At 43.2% G+C, this 16173-nt stretch overlaps 1 protein-coding gene across 2 annotated transcripts in view; it reads left to right on the top strand.

Annotated features, from left to right (window-relative positions):
* The window catches only part of hdac3 (histone deacetylase 3), a 36236-nt gene extending 21062 nt beyond the window's left edge, over nt 1-15174 (top strand). The window contains exons 9-14 of one of the 2 annotated variants that reach the window (XM_060837383.1): nt 1018-1082; nt 3188-3277; nt 9089-9147; nt 10337-10416; nt 11316-11473; nt 13314-15174. In XM_060837383.1, coding sequence (XP_060693366.1) covers nt 1018-1082; nt 3188-3277; nt 9089-9147; nt 10337-10416; nt 11316-11473; nt 13314-13383 — 522 coding nt within the window. In that variant the 3' untranslated portion in view covers nt 13384-15174. The remainder of the gene's footprint in view (nt 1-1017; nt 1083-3187; nt 3278-9088; nt 9148-10336; nt 10417-11315; nt 11474-13313) is intronic. The other variant, XM_060837382.1, reaches the window with a different exon arrangement.
* Nucleotides 15175-16173: the final 999 nt, after the last annotated feature.

Raw genomic sequence — 16173 nt, forward strand, 5'->3', positions numbered from 1 at the left:
ATGCGTTCACATTTGTGCAGCGTAACCCTGATTTAGAAAGTTTTAATTACTCCCTTTTTCCACCGTCGGCTGTAAACTTATTATTCTCTGTTCAAGTGGAGCCTATATCTCTCAATATTTCATGCACCCTGGTCTTATTCTCTCCTGGTTCCCACTCCCCATTTAGAGTTAGTTCAATGGCGCGAGCAAAGTGCCCTGCGAAGAACTCCATACCAGCTGTTCCTGAAACATCCCGAACATGTTAATTTAGATTGTGTGAAATGTCCCTGACTCTCTCTAGGCATTCTGCAATTGTCCTGCCCTGATATAATCTTTTGTAGATGGTTTTAATCATTCTGCCTTGATGTGTAATGTCTCTAGAGCAGGTGGGAACCTGCACTTGAGTCTACTGGTGAAGGCGGGACAGTACCACTGCGTCAAAGGAGCATCTAATCTTACTTTTTTTTAACTACTAATTTTTAACCTTCAGTTTATAGTTAATAAAATGTGCTGGTCCTGTGTCTTCACCTGGCCCCCTCGAGTTGTTTCAGCTCCAGTACTCTTGGAGACTCCTGAAAACAGATAAATGAGAAAGCACCATTCTCCCTTATTTATCAAACCCCCACTGACTCCAATCTGCATGCTGCATGTCTTGTCCATACTACTAGCTCCAGGTGTGTGCTCTCTGGCAGTTACAGAATCATTTAAAGCAGTTAGCCAATTTGCCGGTCTCACTTTCTCTCCGGCAGAGAACTTGATTAGACCAACTAAAGCAGTGTATTTATTTAAGATGTTAGTTGCAAACAAGCTGCACTATATTTTATTATAAAAACGATTTACCCTATAAAATTTGCGAAGGCACTCCCTTACTGAACTGTGATTCCTCTGTCTCCCTGCACTTTTGCAGCTTGTTATATCTTATTTGATCATGCATCTCTGACACAACTTTGCTTTTGCAATGTTAAAGCTACTCTACAAATGCAGTTGTCCTCATTACTGTACGTGCCTTTGTCTGACATTGTTCATTTATTTTTCCAGTGTGGTGCGGATTCTCTCGGCTGTGATCGTCTCGGTTGCTTCAATCTCAGTATAAAAGGACATGGGTAACACACAGCTTTCTTGCATTATGCCTGACCTGACATGACAGTGATTTATACTGACAACCGTAGAGTATAGAGACGTACAGCATGTAAACAGACCCTTCATCCATCTCATCCATGCTGACCAGATATCCTAACTTAATCTAGTCCCATTTGCCAGCATTTGGCCCATATCCCTCTCAAAGTTTCCTATTCATATACCCATCCAGATGCCTTTTAAATGTTGCAATTGTACCAGCCTCCACCACTCCCTCTGGCAGCTCATTCCATATACTCACCATCCTCTGTGTGAAAAAGTTGCCCATTAGGTTCCTTTTATATCTTTCCCCTCTCACCCTAAACCTATGCCCTCTAGTTCTGACTCCCCCACCCCAGGGAAAAGACCATGTCTATTTACCCTTTCCATACCCCTCAGCGAGTAAATTTTCCACTAACTTGTCTTATCTGACATCTGAGTTAGCAGTTCTATTGTCTACATAATGGTAGAAGGCGAATTAGATGAAACTTCTGTTTTCATCTAGTTGCTTCTATGGTTCACCAGTTCATGGTTTTTTTTAGATTAGATTTAGATTCCCTACAGTGTGGAAACAGGCCCTTCGGCCCAACCAGTCCACACCAACCCTCTGAAGAGTAACCCACCCAGACCCATTTCCCTCTGACTAAAGCACCTAACACTATGGGCAATTTAGCATGGCCAATTCACCTGGCCTGCACATCTTTGTGATATGGGAGGAAACCGCAGCAAACCCACGCAGACACTGGGAGAATGTGCAAACTCCGCACAGACAGTCGCCTGAGGCTAGAATCGAACCTGGGACCCTGGCACTGTGAGGCAGCAGTGCTAACTACTGAACCACCGTGCCGCATGATTATAAAAAGACACATTGCACTCTTTGCTAACTGCGATTTTATGGATGTCACGGTATTTTGCTGCTGCTGCGCAGTCTGTTTGTGCTGCAGATTCCTCTCACACATTGCCCTGGATAGCAATCTGAATGGTAAAGTATTCCCATTGAAGAAAGATTAGTGCTTATATGATGTTTCAAATTGGGAGTGTGTAGTTACTGTGGAATCATTAATGTGCACAACAAGGTCCTGCATGGGAGCAGCATGATAAAATAATCTGTTATAGTGATGTTGGTTGAGGATGAAATATTAACCCCAGGGCTCAACAGAGAACGCCCCATCTCTTTAAAATAGCGGGAGGCTCTACCTGAAATTTAATTGAGCCGTAACACCACTGACACTGCAGTAGTTTCCCTGTGTTGGCCCTGGGGTTATCAGACTCAATATTATATTTGGATTGCTGTGGAAACCCACAGCCACCAGGTTAAGGGCATTGTCTCCCATTGAGTCACAGGTGACGTTTGGCTTGCACCAAATTGCCCCATTGCATTCCTTTTGACAGCATCTGTGTACGCCCATCACACTCTCTCAGTTTTATGTTATTCCCACAACAACCTATATCCAAAAGCCAGAGTCGAGGGTGTGGTGCTGGAAAAGCACAGCAGGTCAGACAGCTTCCGAGGAGCAGGAGAATCGACATTTCAGGTATAAGCCCTTCATCAGGAAGGGCTCCTGCTCCTTGGATGCTGCCTGACCTGCTGTGCTTTTCCAGCATCATATTCTCGACTCTGAGCTCCAGTATCTGCAGTCCTCACTTTCACCCCATGTCCAAAAGCCAACCCAGCTCATTTTCTGCTCTACAGCTAACTTTGCAAACAAAAATATCTATTGTTTGAGTTCCATGGGAAAGCTTCTTCCAGTTTGCACACTAATCACGTTCCTCTGACTTTAGATTCACAATCCAGTATGGTGTTGATATATGAAGCGAAACTTTATTTTCAGAAAACTTTATCTCAAAATAATTTTTGAAATAACTGATTTAAATGCAGTAGTTAAAAAATGGTCTTGAGCTAGGAATTTCAAAGCTGATATGTTTATATATTTGAAAATGGTTCCAAAACCAAGCTGACTTGATGGGGCTAAGACATTGATTAACTATGATCTTAATTGAGTAGTTTCCTCCTGCTTCTCTGGTCCTGAAACGTCAATGGTGCAGAACTGGAGTTGTTTGTGCATTCATAATGTGAATTCTGTTTTTGCAGGGACTGTGTAGAGTTTGTGAAAAGCTTCAACATTCCTCTACTGGTGATGGGAGGTGGGGGATACACTGTTCGAAACGTTGCTAGATGCTGGTGAGTGAATGATGATGTGAAAGCTCAGAATTAAAGGTGATAAGAAGCATTGGAGGTGTGTGACCCTTTTGAAATGGAACTTCGAATTTTCACAATACACGACTTGTCTCTTAGATTAGAGAGGGTTTACATTTGTTGGCAACATATATTAAGTTGGTACAGGAACCAATGTAGTTGGGAACAGAGTTGCAAAGGGTCATTACTGAGTTAAGTGAGTGGGCAAAACTGTGGCAGATGGAATTCAGTGTGGGGGAGGTGAGAGGTCATCCACTCAGGACACAAACAATGAGCATTGTATTTACTAAAGTGAGAATTGCTGGGAACTGTGGAGGAGAGAGCAGAGTTAGAGGTCAAAATGCGGAAATTACTGAAAGCAAGCGGACAGGACCAGAAAATAATTAAAAAGCCTCTGGGAATCTTGGCTATTACCTTGAATGGTGGCTTACAAAGGAGGTGAATATGAAATTATAGTTTGTTATCTTGCCAGTTCCTCGGGATCAAGGATAACTTGTTTCCTGTCTGGAGGTGGTATACCTGTGTTGACTAAAACGTTCCTGGCTGGATCTGTGCACCCTGCCGTTACTGGTTTTGGGCATGGTCACGTGTTATGCTTGGGTTTCAAACACTCATTCCACTTTTGGCACTTGGCCACCATCTAGTCCTGTTGGAGATGGTCACAGTGCTTTAGCACCTTCATGGATGTATATTCTTTTTGGACAAGAGATTCCCAAGAGACTTGAGTTTATAAAGAGCTCCAGGATGACATTGTCTGGAGTAACTGCATCCATTTCTACGATTGAATGAATGAATCACACCTCAGGAACAACATATTGTCTTTAAAGGGAGTGAAACAAAGATTGACCAGACTGATACAAGGCCTAAAAGTATTAGATGATGAGGATACCTTAGATAGACTATGTTTGTATAGAGCATTGATTAAAAGGTGATCTAATTGAGGTGCTTGAGATGATTAGAGGATTTTATAGAATCCCTACAGGGTTGAAGCAGGCTATTCAACTCATTGAGCCCACACTGAACCTCTGAGCATTCCACCCAGATTCACCCCATACCCTATCCGAATAGTCCTGTATTTTCCATGGCTAATCCACCTCGCCTGCACATCCCTAGCAATTTAGTATGGCCAGTCCACCTAACCTGCACGTCTTTGGAGTGTGGGAGGAAATCAGAGCACCCAGAGGAAACCCATTAAGACGCTAAGAGAACGTGCAAGCTTCTTACAGGTACCTGAGGGTGGAATTAAACCCGGGTCCCTGGTGCTGAGGCAGCCACGCTAACCACTGGTTCGATAAGGGAGCTATAGGGAAACTATATCCTCTGCTGAAGGAGGTGATAAGGTGATAAACATTAAAATTATAGCCAGTCTGTTTTGGGGCGATATCAGAGAACATACAGACTGTTCCCAAAAGGCCGTTAAGGCCAGGAGGTCCATTGAAAATGTCAAAGCTAGGGTGGATAGAATTTTACAAAAGCAAAATACGCTAGAAGCTGAAATTTGAAAATGCTGGAAATATGCAGCTTTTTAAATCTGTTTGTGCTGATGCTAGGCCAGGATCTGTTACCCATCCGTAATTGTACTTGAGAAGGTGGTGAGCTACCCTCTGGAACAGCACAATCCTTGAGGTGTAGAGCACCCACAGTGCTCTTAGGGAAAAAGGTCCATGATTTTGACCCAGCAACACTGAGAGCAGTGATTTAGTTCCAAACCAGGAGGTGTGTGACTTGGAGGGGAGTTTGCAGGTGGTTATGTCTCCGTGTATTTGCTGCCTTTGTAAATGGTAGTGTTCAAAAGGTTGTAAGCTACTGTTCATGGCAACTTGGTAAGTTTTTGTAGAGAATCTTGTAGATGGTAAACACTGCCAGTGTGTGGTTGGTGGAGTTTATGGATATGGTGCCAATCAAGTGGGTCTGTTTTGTTCTTGATGGTGTAAGGCTTCTTGAGTGTTGTTGGAACTTCACTCGTTGCCAGACAAGTGGATAGTATTTCATACTTCTGACTTGTAGCTGGTGGACAAACTTTGAGGAGTCAGGAAGTGAATTATTTGCTGCAAGATTCCTAATGTGTGACCTGCTCTTGCAGCCACTGTATTTATATGGCCAGTCCAGTTCAATCTCTGGTCAATGGTAACCGCCAGGATGCTGGTCGTGGGGGAGTCAGCAATGGAAATTCCATTGATTGTCAAGGAATAATGGTTAATTTTTTTCTTGGTAGACAACATCATTGCCAGGCACTTGTGTGGCACAAAGATTATTTGCCACTTATCAGCCTATGCCTAGATATTGTCCAGGTCTTGTTTCAGTACATGATTCATCATGAATGGTGCCTAACATCATGCATTCATCAATGAGAATCCGCAGTTACTCAGCTTATGTTGGAGAAAAGGTCATTAAATGAAGCAGCTGAAGATTATTGGGCTAAGGAGACTACTCTGAGGAACTCCTGCAGGGATGCCCTGGAGCTGACATGATTGACATCCAAGTACAGCTGCCACCTTTCTGATAAGTGTGGCTCTAACCAGCCGAGTGACTTGTAATGACTGCAAGTTCCTCTCGATGAACCCTCAAGTGTGGATATCACCATGAAACAGGGACACAGGCACAGGTGCTATGACCCCTCAAAATCCAGCTGCCTGGACCTATTGATGACCAGTTTGACTAGGGCCACAAAAAGGTCCTCTGTTCTGCCCACCCTCCTCCCAACAGGGTGCCAATAAGCCAGAGCATGGAGCTGAAGTGCAATCAGCAATTTAAAAGCAGCCCTTGTAAGAAACTAAACAGGCTGCAAGTGACAACATTCAACAGAAGCATGAAATAGAGTTTCCACCAGGCCACAAAAACTGCCGATGGCCTGCTACCCAGCGATTGAATGTAACCTTCTGTTGCTTGAAGCTGCAACATGCAGCACACTCCATCCTCCAGACTGCTGGAAAGAAGGAAAGCCCCTTGATAGAGGGCCCTCCACTGTTGACCTCCACCAGATGGTAGAATGTCATACCAAGGGCTAACCAGACAGCAGACAAAGTGGAACATGTGCAGGGAACTTCTCTGTGCTGTTTTGATGGGTATGGAGAGAATTTCCCTGAGACCGTTCAAATTGATTAAAGAGATCTTGTGTAGTTCCTTGAAAGTTGAGTCCCCAGGTAGACGGGATAGTGAAGAAGGCATTTGGTATGCTTGCTGTTAGTGCTCAGTGCATGGAGTATAGGCGTTGGGAGATAATGTTGTGACTGAACAGGACATTCCCTAGGCAACTTTTAGAATACTACATTCAACTTTGGTCTCCCTGATATTGGAAGAATGTTGCAAAACTTGAAAGGGTTCAGAAAAGAGTTACAAGAATATTGCCAAGGTTGGAGGGTTTGAGCTTTCGGGAGAGGCTGAATAGTCTGGGGCTGGAGCGTCGGAGGCTGAGGGGTGACCTTACAGAGGTTTATGAAATCATGAGGGGCATGGATAGGGTGAATAGTCAAGGTCTTTTCCCCTGGTTACGGGAGTCCAAAACCAGAGGGCGTAGGTTGAGGGTGAGAGGGGAAAGATTTTAAAAGGGACCTAAGGGGCAACTTTTTCACAAGAGGGTGGTGCATGTATGGAACGAGCTACCAGAGAGCGTATGGAGGCTGCTCCAATTATAGCATTTAAAAGGCATTAAGATGGGTATATGAATAAAAAGGATTTAGAGGAATCTGGGCCAAACAATAGCAAATGGGACTACATTAATTTAGGATATCCGGTCAGCTTGGACAGGTTTAGATCACAGGGTCTGTTTCCGTGCTGTGCATATCTATGATTCTATAAATTGTGGGGTTCCGCACCTTGGGAGAGGGTCTGGTGATTGGGGTCAGTCAACTAGGAGACAGTGAGGTCTGCAGATGCTGGAGATAGAGTTGAAAGTGTGTTGCTGGAAACACACAGCAGGTCGGGGCAGCATCCGAGGAGCAGGAAAACTTGACGTTTCAGGCCGGAGCCCTTCATCAGGAATAATGGGTTCACTGTCAAGGTCCATATATGGGCGTCAGTTTGTCCAGAAACTCACTGCACATCTCTCCTCAATTTGCGGCGGCATTCTCTGAGCTGGGTAACACGGTCACAACTCCTTGGATGTTTGGCCCATGTATGGGAGGTCCTGGCTGCCAACTGCGCTGGAGTCACCCAGCCTATGTCTCCTTCATCAACACACATCCCTAGCATCCTCAGGCTCATCCTCCCACAAGCTCCCAGAAACAAGCTATTCCTGAGCAGCAACTCCCTTCCGGCAGCCACCAATTCCCTCTGGCAGAGAGCCCTGGTGCGAGGACTGAGGACTTGCCCATTCCATGTTGCAGTTGAGTGCATGCATCTGGCAGAAGGAATATGTCGTCAGGGTGCAACACCTTGGGAGGAGGCTCAGTGTTAGAGTATTGCTGCAGGCTCTGAAGGTGGAAAGTCACCTGGGTGCAACTGGTAGCACCTGTCCCTACCCCAAGTTGGAGACTCAGCACTCAACAGTGTCCCAGTGTTAGTTTTTATCCCAGAAAACCCTGATGGGTTTAATCTTCATGTTTGTAACAACTTCCATGGGAGAGACCGAAGTGATCAGCCACTACCAAAACATGGCAACGGGGAATGATTAAAATTAAGGAAGACTGGCATTTGTTATTAGCTTCATGTCTTAAACCACTTTACAGCCAATGAAGTGCTTAGTTAAGAATAACTTAAGTCTACCGAAGTATAACGTACAGTTACAGTTGTACCGTAGGGAATGAGGTTAATGTGATCACTCAGCTAGCCATGTTTGATACTTGATCAGTATCAGAGTGATTGTTGGGTGATTCATAATGGCACCAGGAATATATCCCCTTTCCTTGTTTGAAATAGTACAGTGAGATCTTTGTGTCCACCTGGGGATCAGAAGGGGCCTTGATTTAATGTTTTATTCACGAGATATTCCCTCTAACAGTGCAGCAGTCCCTCAGTTCTGTACTGTGTGTGTGTGTGTGTGTGTGTCCCTATCCGAGGCCGGAATGCTACCCAGTTGGGAACTGAAGCTCCTGGAACTCTTGCCAAGCGTATTGCTGTTTTGCCTGTGTTGTGTTTTCAGGTTGACTGTGTTTTCTATTCAGTTTGCAGATGTTGCCCAAATGAAACATTTTGTGCATAGACTAAACATTCATACATATGCTTATCAAGTTGCTGTCACGTGGTGTTAGAAGACTCATTAGTTTCCCAGAAGGGTGAAATCCTCTTGGCTTGATTACCAGTTAATACTCAGTGGACTGAGCTTGATTAGAGGAGACTCGAGCAGGAGGTTGTGATCAGGCATACACTGCCTGCAATAGAAATTTGGCGGTATCTTTCAGAACTGGATAAGTTTTTGAAAAGGGAGGATGTTCAGGGGGAACTAATAAGGTAGCTCTTTCAAAGTGGTGGCATCAACAAGATGGGCCAAATGGCCTGCTGTGTTGCAAAACTCTATGAACTCTTGGGCAGCTACTATTGATGTTAGCATCAGAAGTGGAAATCGGCCACTGTCTGTTCTGACTCAGTAATCCAGTACCTTCTGAGAATGTGTGTGTAAATGCATAAGCTGAGGGGCGGGATGTGATGCAGCTCTCCATTCTATGAAGGGTAGCCTGTCAGGCAGTCACTACTGACTTGCCACATATGGCTAGGGTCCTGGAAGAAATTCATGGAGTTGATGCTTTCAGGAGAGGTTGGGAGAAATTGCGTTAGCAGTGATTATTTGAAGTGGGTTTAGTCTAAAGTCCATGGGTGAGCTTATTGGTATCCAACTTACCATTTTACTATCTCCTGTAGGACCTTTGAAACCTCGTTGCTTGTTGATGAAGAGATAAGCGATGAGCTGCCTTACAACGGTGAGTATGTTTCAAATTCTACCTGTAGAGCATCTAAAGGAATTATATTGGACTTCCTATATTCATGGAATGGTTTTTACATCCAGGAGGAACTAAAAACCCACAAAAATTGTGAATGTGTTTTCAAATGACACTGTATGGTTCTTTAAAAACACCTAACTGAGTCATTGTGACTCCCCAAACACCTAAACTGATTCCACTCAACGTGCCCTTTCTGTCCACTGACTATGTTCAATGGCATTTAGAAAAGTGAGAGGGGAACTCATACAAATGTGAGGTTCTAAAGGGGCTTAACAGGATAGACGTGGATAACCCTTTTCTGGGCTATCCAGAACACAGTTGCACCGTCTCAGGATGAGGGGGAAATCATTTATGACTCAGCTAAGGAGAATTCTTTTCCATGGCAAAGAGCTGTGAATCTTTGGAATTCTTCACCTCAAATGCTTGTAGGTGCAGTTTAATTGACTATATTTAGAGCAGGAATGGACTGTTTTGGTCGCACAGAGTTAAGAGGCTGTGTGAAGTGGATGGGAGAGTGGATCCTTCTAATGGTTCTGAGTTTACTCAAAGCCATATGGTCTATTCCAGCTTCTGCTGTGGTCATTTTACCCACATCGACTCCAGTTGACTCTTCAATTCCCACGAAATAAACCACAGTTTGCAGCAGTGATCCAGGAGGCAGCATTACCACATTCTTAGAAGCATGGGAAGGACAATGACTCTGGCTTCACCAGCCATGCTCACACACCAAAACTGGCCACGTGTCCTCAACTGCATAACCGTAAATCTATGGGGTTTTATTTTCAGGCGTTTGGTGAACCTTGTTTGAGACTGGTTCTATTGAATTTAATTCTATTGTGCGTTTACCCTCCAGTTTCTCTCAGTGGTCAGTTTTTGTTACTTTCAAAACGGTCGAATACTGACTTATAGTTTCTAATTCGCAAGGAGAAACTTTGTCTCTTGAACCAGGAGTGTGGGTCAGTACTACAGCTGTCAGTATAATGACTGAAGACATTGTAGTGACAATTGATTTCCGTTCAAACCCAGTCCTTTTTGAATCTTTTGCCAGCTTCCATTTTTGAAGATCTATTCATTGTATAAGGCTGGCATGGCATTGGGTTTGGTGAGAGGTGTGCTACACTATCTTGATACTCACTGGCATTAATTTTGAAAATGTTCTTTCTCTCAGAATACTTTGAATACTTTGCTCCGGACTTCACACTTCACCCAGATGTGAGCACCAGGATCGAAAACCAGAACACCAGGCAGGTTAGTCAGGTGCTCTGTGAACATAAACTCTACTTTGTATTTCAAAGTCTTTTTCATCCCGAACAGTTGGTGTTTGAGACTTTGATTTGATGAATTTACATTGGGGAGCTGAAGGATGTTATGCTGCAAATTTTCAGATACTGAATGCCAGCATCAAACACTTGCACAACATGAATTAGACATAGTAAAGCTCCTTCTACGCTGTTTCCATCAGACACTCCTGGACAGGTACAGCATGACGTTAGGTATAGAGTTAAGCTCTCCCTGTGCTGTCTCCATTTTACACTCCTAGACAGGCACAGTACAAGAATACTGCCCCCATCAAATACTCCTCGTGCAGATACAGAGCAGGAATACTTACCATACCAACAAAGTTGCACTTTAAGTCTGAAGAGGACCCCAAACTTTTAGTTTGTATCAAACGTGCCACCAGTAGTTCAGCATGACACCCTATCACCACTTCACGGGATGTCGAGAGGTGGACTGTAAGTATTGTCCTTGTCTGGGACATTCGTATTCTCAAAGTGTAATAGCTAGTGGGCCTTTTAATTAACTGAGGGCCATGAGCAACAGAATGGCTTGCAGAAAGAATATAGAATCAAGATTTAGAAAGATTTCTTCTCTCCCAATTGTTAATGAGTGTCCAAAGAAAAGGATGAGGAATAAAGGGAATGCTGTTCCAAAAAGGGAGATGGATGGAGAATTGGCACAAAATGGGACGCTCTGCAGAATTGGAGGTGGGTGATCCTGGGCTGAAATCGATGGATGACCAATAGGCGGAAGGGGAGGAACAGCTATCACATTTCAAGGGGTGAAGGTGCATGGGTAGACTGGATAATGGTCTTGTAGCTAAAGAATTCGGTGATTCTGATGTCAGGTTTTTCTGGTTTCTGTTTCAGTACCTGGATCAGATCAGGCAAACAATCTTTGAGAACCTGAAGATGTTGAATCATGCTCCCAGTGTCCAGATTCATGATGTGCCTTCAGACCTACTGAGCTATGAGCGGGCAGATGAACCTGATCCAGAGGAGCGTGGGTCAGAGGACAACTATAATAGGTAGGTTGTATTGTGCCAGAGCTCACATCAGCATCCTTCATATGGCTGATTGTCCTGATCAATTCTCTGTTTGCTCAGTATAACTAGGGGTTAAAATCTCATGGTACTTCATTAAAGATCAGGAAATTTGAACAATAAAAAGTACTTGGGTAGAACTGTGTGGTTTAACTACTAAGGTTAGAGCTAACAATGGTAGCATGCTCAGTATTTTATAGAATGGAATTCTGACAGTACAGAAGGAGGCCATTTATTCCTCCTCGTCTGATAACATTTTCACCCTCAAGTATTTACCCCAATGATCGTTTGAATGTTATTGAATCATTGAGCACGGTGGCTCACAGCACCAGGGCCCCAGGTTCGATTTTAGCCTCAGGCGACAGTCTATGTGGAGATTGCACATTCTTCCCAGGTCTGCGTTTCCTCCCATAGTCCAAAGATGTGCAGGGCAGACGAATTGGCCGTGGTAAATTGCCCATAGTGTTAGGTGCATTAGTCAGAGGGAAATGGGTCTGGGTCGGTGTGGACTTGTTGGGCTGAAGGTCAAGTCACCTAAGACCTTTATGTAGTGAAGTCACATGGTGTGCAGAGCGTTCTAGCTAAGTGGATAAAGAACTAGTTGAGCAACAGGAGAGAGAGAGAGTAATAGTTGAAGGGAGTTTCTCGAAATGGAGAAAGGTGACCAGTGGTGTTCCACAGGGGTCAGTGTTGGGGCCACTGTTGTTTGTAATATACATAAATGATCTGGAAGAGGGCACTGATGGCATGATCAGCAAGTTTGCAGATGACACAAAGATTGGTGGAGAGACAGAAAGCATAAGGGACTGTCAGAGAATACAGGAGGATATAGATAGACTGGAGAGTTGGGCGGAAAAGTGGCAGATGGCTTTCAATCCAGACAAATGTGAGGTGATACATTTTGGCAAGACTAATTCTAGAGCGAATTATACGATGAATGGAAAAGCCTTGGGAAAAGTTGGTAGTCAGAGGGATCTGGGAGTGCAGGTCCATTGTACCCTGAAGGTTGCTGCACAGGTGGATAGAGTGGTCAAGAAGGCATACAGTATGCTTGCCTTCACTGGACGGGGTATTGAGTATGAGGGCTGGCAAGTAGTGTTAAAATTGTACCGGACATTGGTTCGGCCGCATTTAGAATACTGTGTACAGTTCTGGTCGCCACATTACCAAAAGGATGTGGACGTTTTGGAGAGGGTGCAGAGAAGGTTTACGAGGATGTTGCCTGGTATGGAAGGTGCTAGCTATGAAGAGAGGTTGAGTAGGTTAGGTTTATTTTCACTAGAAAAAAGGAGATTGAGGGGGAACCTGATTGAGGTTTACAAAATCATGAAGGGTATAGACAGGGTAGATAGAGACTAGCTTTTTCACAGGGTGAAGGATTCAATAACCAGAGGTTACGCTTTCAAGGTGAGAGGTGGAAAGTTTAAGGGGATTACACGCGGTAAGTACTTCACACAGAGGTTGGTGGGCATTTGGAACGCGTTGTCAGCAGAAGTGGTAGAGGCAGGCACGGTAGATTCATTTAAGATGCGTCTGGACAGATGCATTAGTAGGTGGGGAGCAGAGGGATACAGATGCTTAGGAATTGACCGACAGGTTTAGACAGTACATTTGGATCGGCTCAGAGTTGGAGGACCGAATGGCCTGTTTTCGGGCTGTAAATTTTCTTTGTTTCTATTTTGGTCAGTACATTCTAACTGCTAACAATCATATACAGCAGTAATTCACACAAGGTTAATTTGTATGGTTTTATTGTTTTGTATTAATGGTAAAATTTAGACTGAAGGAAGAATTGATTATTTGTGTACCTCCATGAATTTTCTAGGCCGGAAGCTGCAAATGAGTTTTATGATGGTGACCACGATAATGACAAGGAGAGTGATGTGGAAATATGAGATCGCTGGCTATCGTGAATTGGAGCAGACGTTCAGGACTGATAGGCGTAGCGCCGCACCACACTGGTGAACTGGGCTACCACAAGCCACACAGACTGGTGCTGTGTCTCGAGGGCTAGAGGACAAGAACTGCCCACTGCCATCCTTCTTCCTACTAGAGAAGGCCAATCCCGAGTGTGGCTTGTGGGTCAGTATCAGTCCATAAAGTGCAAGAAGCAATTCCTCAGCTCCAGTATGGACACCTTTTTGGTTTTGGAAACAAAAATTAAGACTTGATTATTGAATGAGGTTCCTTTGCTTTAACTGAGAATGAGAGTTTTGTTTTTGGTCAGAGTTGCTCAGTGGGCAGCTATGGCATGGCGGACAGCAGGTTTCTCCATATGGCATCTGGATGAATCTTTATAGCGCCTTTTACGGTCATAAAACTGAAGTTCACAGGCCATACTGGGCACCAAAACTTCGAAGAGATGAGAAAAGACACAGTAAGTATGAAGATTTTGTAGGACATTTTTAGCCACTGATGAATATTCTGTTCTCCTGACAACCAGTAGCTTGTGGGAAATTGCAGTAGTGTTGTCACAACTGCTTCCAGCTGTGGTGTCAGGATGATTGGACCTGTCAGTAGAATACACAAATCAACAGTTTTTACCTATCATTCTCGACCTGATTCTCTCACTTCCCATTCCTCATGTGAGCTGGGATATGGGATGTTATGTCCTTCTAGTTTGTCAAATTATTAATGTGGTTATTGTGTAGATTATCATCCCTCGTCCATCTTTTGTTTTGTACTAAATATGTTCTTGTGTGGTAGGATATCTGGAATATAGTTATTTGCACAGTTGTGTGACTCATTTTGACTCCCTTTTTCCTCTGCTGAAGTTATTGTTCTTGTCACAATTTGACATAAACTTGCTGTCCATTTGCCACCCAGACCACCATATCAAAATGCTTGTATTTTATATTTTGCACTCTTGAAGTAAGTGTAGTGCATTTGACAACTGAACAGGTTATGGGATGGGGTTATTGGGGAACTTGGAACATAATTGGGATTAATTCGAAACTGAAACATTTGCTTTAAAATGTTTCCATATAGATTCAATTCTGAAAAAAGCAGTTATCATATTTTCCAGAAATCCTATAAATGGAGCTAAAAGTGCAGATTAAACAGCACTTTAGCACCCAGAAATGTCACTCTAAAATGTAGGAGGCCTAAACCTCAAAAGAAACAGCTTGTCGTAGCCTGTCAATCATCCCAACACAGTTTACGTGCTGACATGTCAGGCAGGACACTTCTTGCCAAGATCTGAACTGAGATTCTTCATTCAAGAAAGACACCAGTTGATGTCAGTGTTGTATCTATAAAAACTTGCTCATGGCGTATGGGTTAACATAGACTGTCTTGATCTGGTATTCTGCAAGCTCTGATCAACCTCAAATCTTACGACATCAAAAACCATTGCCAAGCCTCGGCATTATATTTACTTCAATGTTCAGTCTTTGTACATAACGTTGCTTTTATCTTTTGCAAAACAAAGTACATTTTTTTCATATTAAAATGGTTTGTATATCTATGTTTTGTTCAATACTTGGGGAGTTCTGTTTGCCTGAAATGTTTGTTGAACTGGATACAAAAATTAACAGATGGGAATGCTCTGGTGCATCTGTAATAATTTTGACATCCCTTTGGACAGTAATTTGGAGCCAATTGTGTATTTTGTAGCAGTTAGGGCTTTTATTAAAGAATATGAGAATTAACACATGCAGTTTACTAGCGGTTTACAAGGAACAATTAAAAGCTGCCTTACTCCAGTATTGCCAGACCGACTAGGCTTCTCAACACAGTTTTGCTTTTTATTTCAGACCTCCAGCATTTTCAGTACTTTGCCTTTACTTCAGTGATGCTTGAGTGAAAGCCGTGTGTGTGCACCATTGCTGCAAGCTCAGCTCAGTTCTCTTTAGTGAGAAAGTTCAAGCACCTACGGTTATACACCAAAAATGAATTACAGCAGTGTACATCTGTAATTGATGGCAGTAAATCCTAGCCTAGTTAGCAATACCCACATTCCCCATGTGAATGAAAATAAATCATGGGGTAGAGGATGTATGTGTTAGTTCCTTGAAACTCCTAACCTTTATTTTTAACCTTTCGACAAACTCATGCTTTGTGCAGTTGACAGCAGACATTGCACTGTAAGACAATGCTAATTTAAACAGCCTTTTCTTTCTTCGTATTGTATTCGCAGTGTCTGTGCAGGGCTGTGATTACACAATCAGGTATAAAGTCTGAACTGCCATCTATTATTAAACACTTTGCTTTAATCAACTGAGAAACCCGATCACAGAATTCTCTCTTCTACTTCTCCTTATTCTCTAAAGTACACGTTCTTTACTTCTCTAAAGAGTGTGTATTTTAGTCCAGCAAATACTAAATGGCAACCTACCAAGGCTTTAGTACTGAAGAATGAAGGATAATATTTGTTTATAAATCAAATTACAAAAGCAGAAATCGCATTCACTTAGTCAGCGAATACAGCTTTGAACTTTGATCGGTTTTTCATCTTTCCTCTCTATCAATGAATTATCAACAACAACAGGGATGCTTGTCATTTAACTCTTTTAATTCTGAGATCCTGGAACCATCTTTGTAAACCTATATTCTGATGTATCCAGCCGATCCCATATCTTTGCCATATTCTCTGTATTTGTCTAAATGTGCTGTGGCTATAAATTAAAATGAAGAGACAGGAAATCAAAATTGAAAATAAGAAAAGTCTGACAGACCAGGCACAC

This window comes from Hemiscyllium ocellatum, chromosome 16 (genome assembly GCF_020745735.1).
Source record: "Hemiscyllium ocellatum isolate sHemOce1 chromosome 16, sHemOce1.pat.X.cur, whole genome shotgun sequence".
Classification (NCBI taxonomy): domain Eukaryota; kingdom Metazoa; phylum Chordata; class Chondrichthyes; order Orectolobiformes; family Hemiscylliidae; genus Hemiscyllium; species Hemiscyllium ocellatum.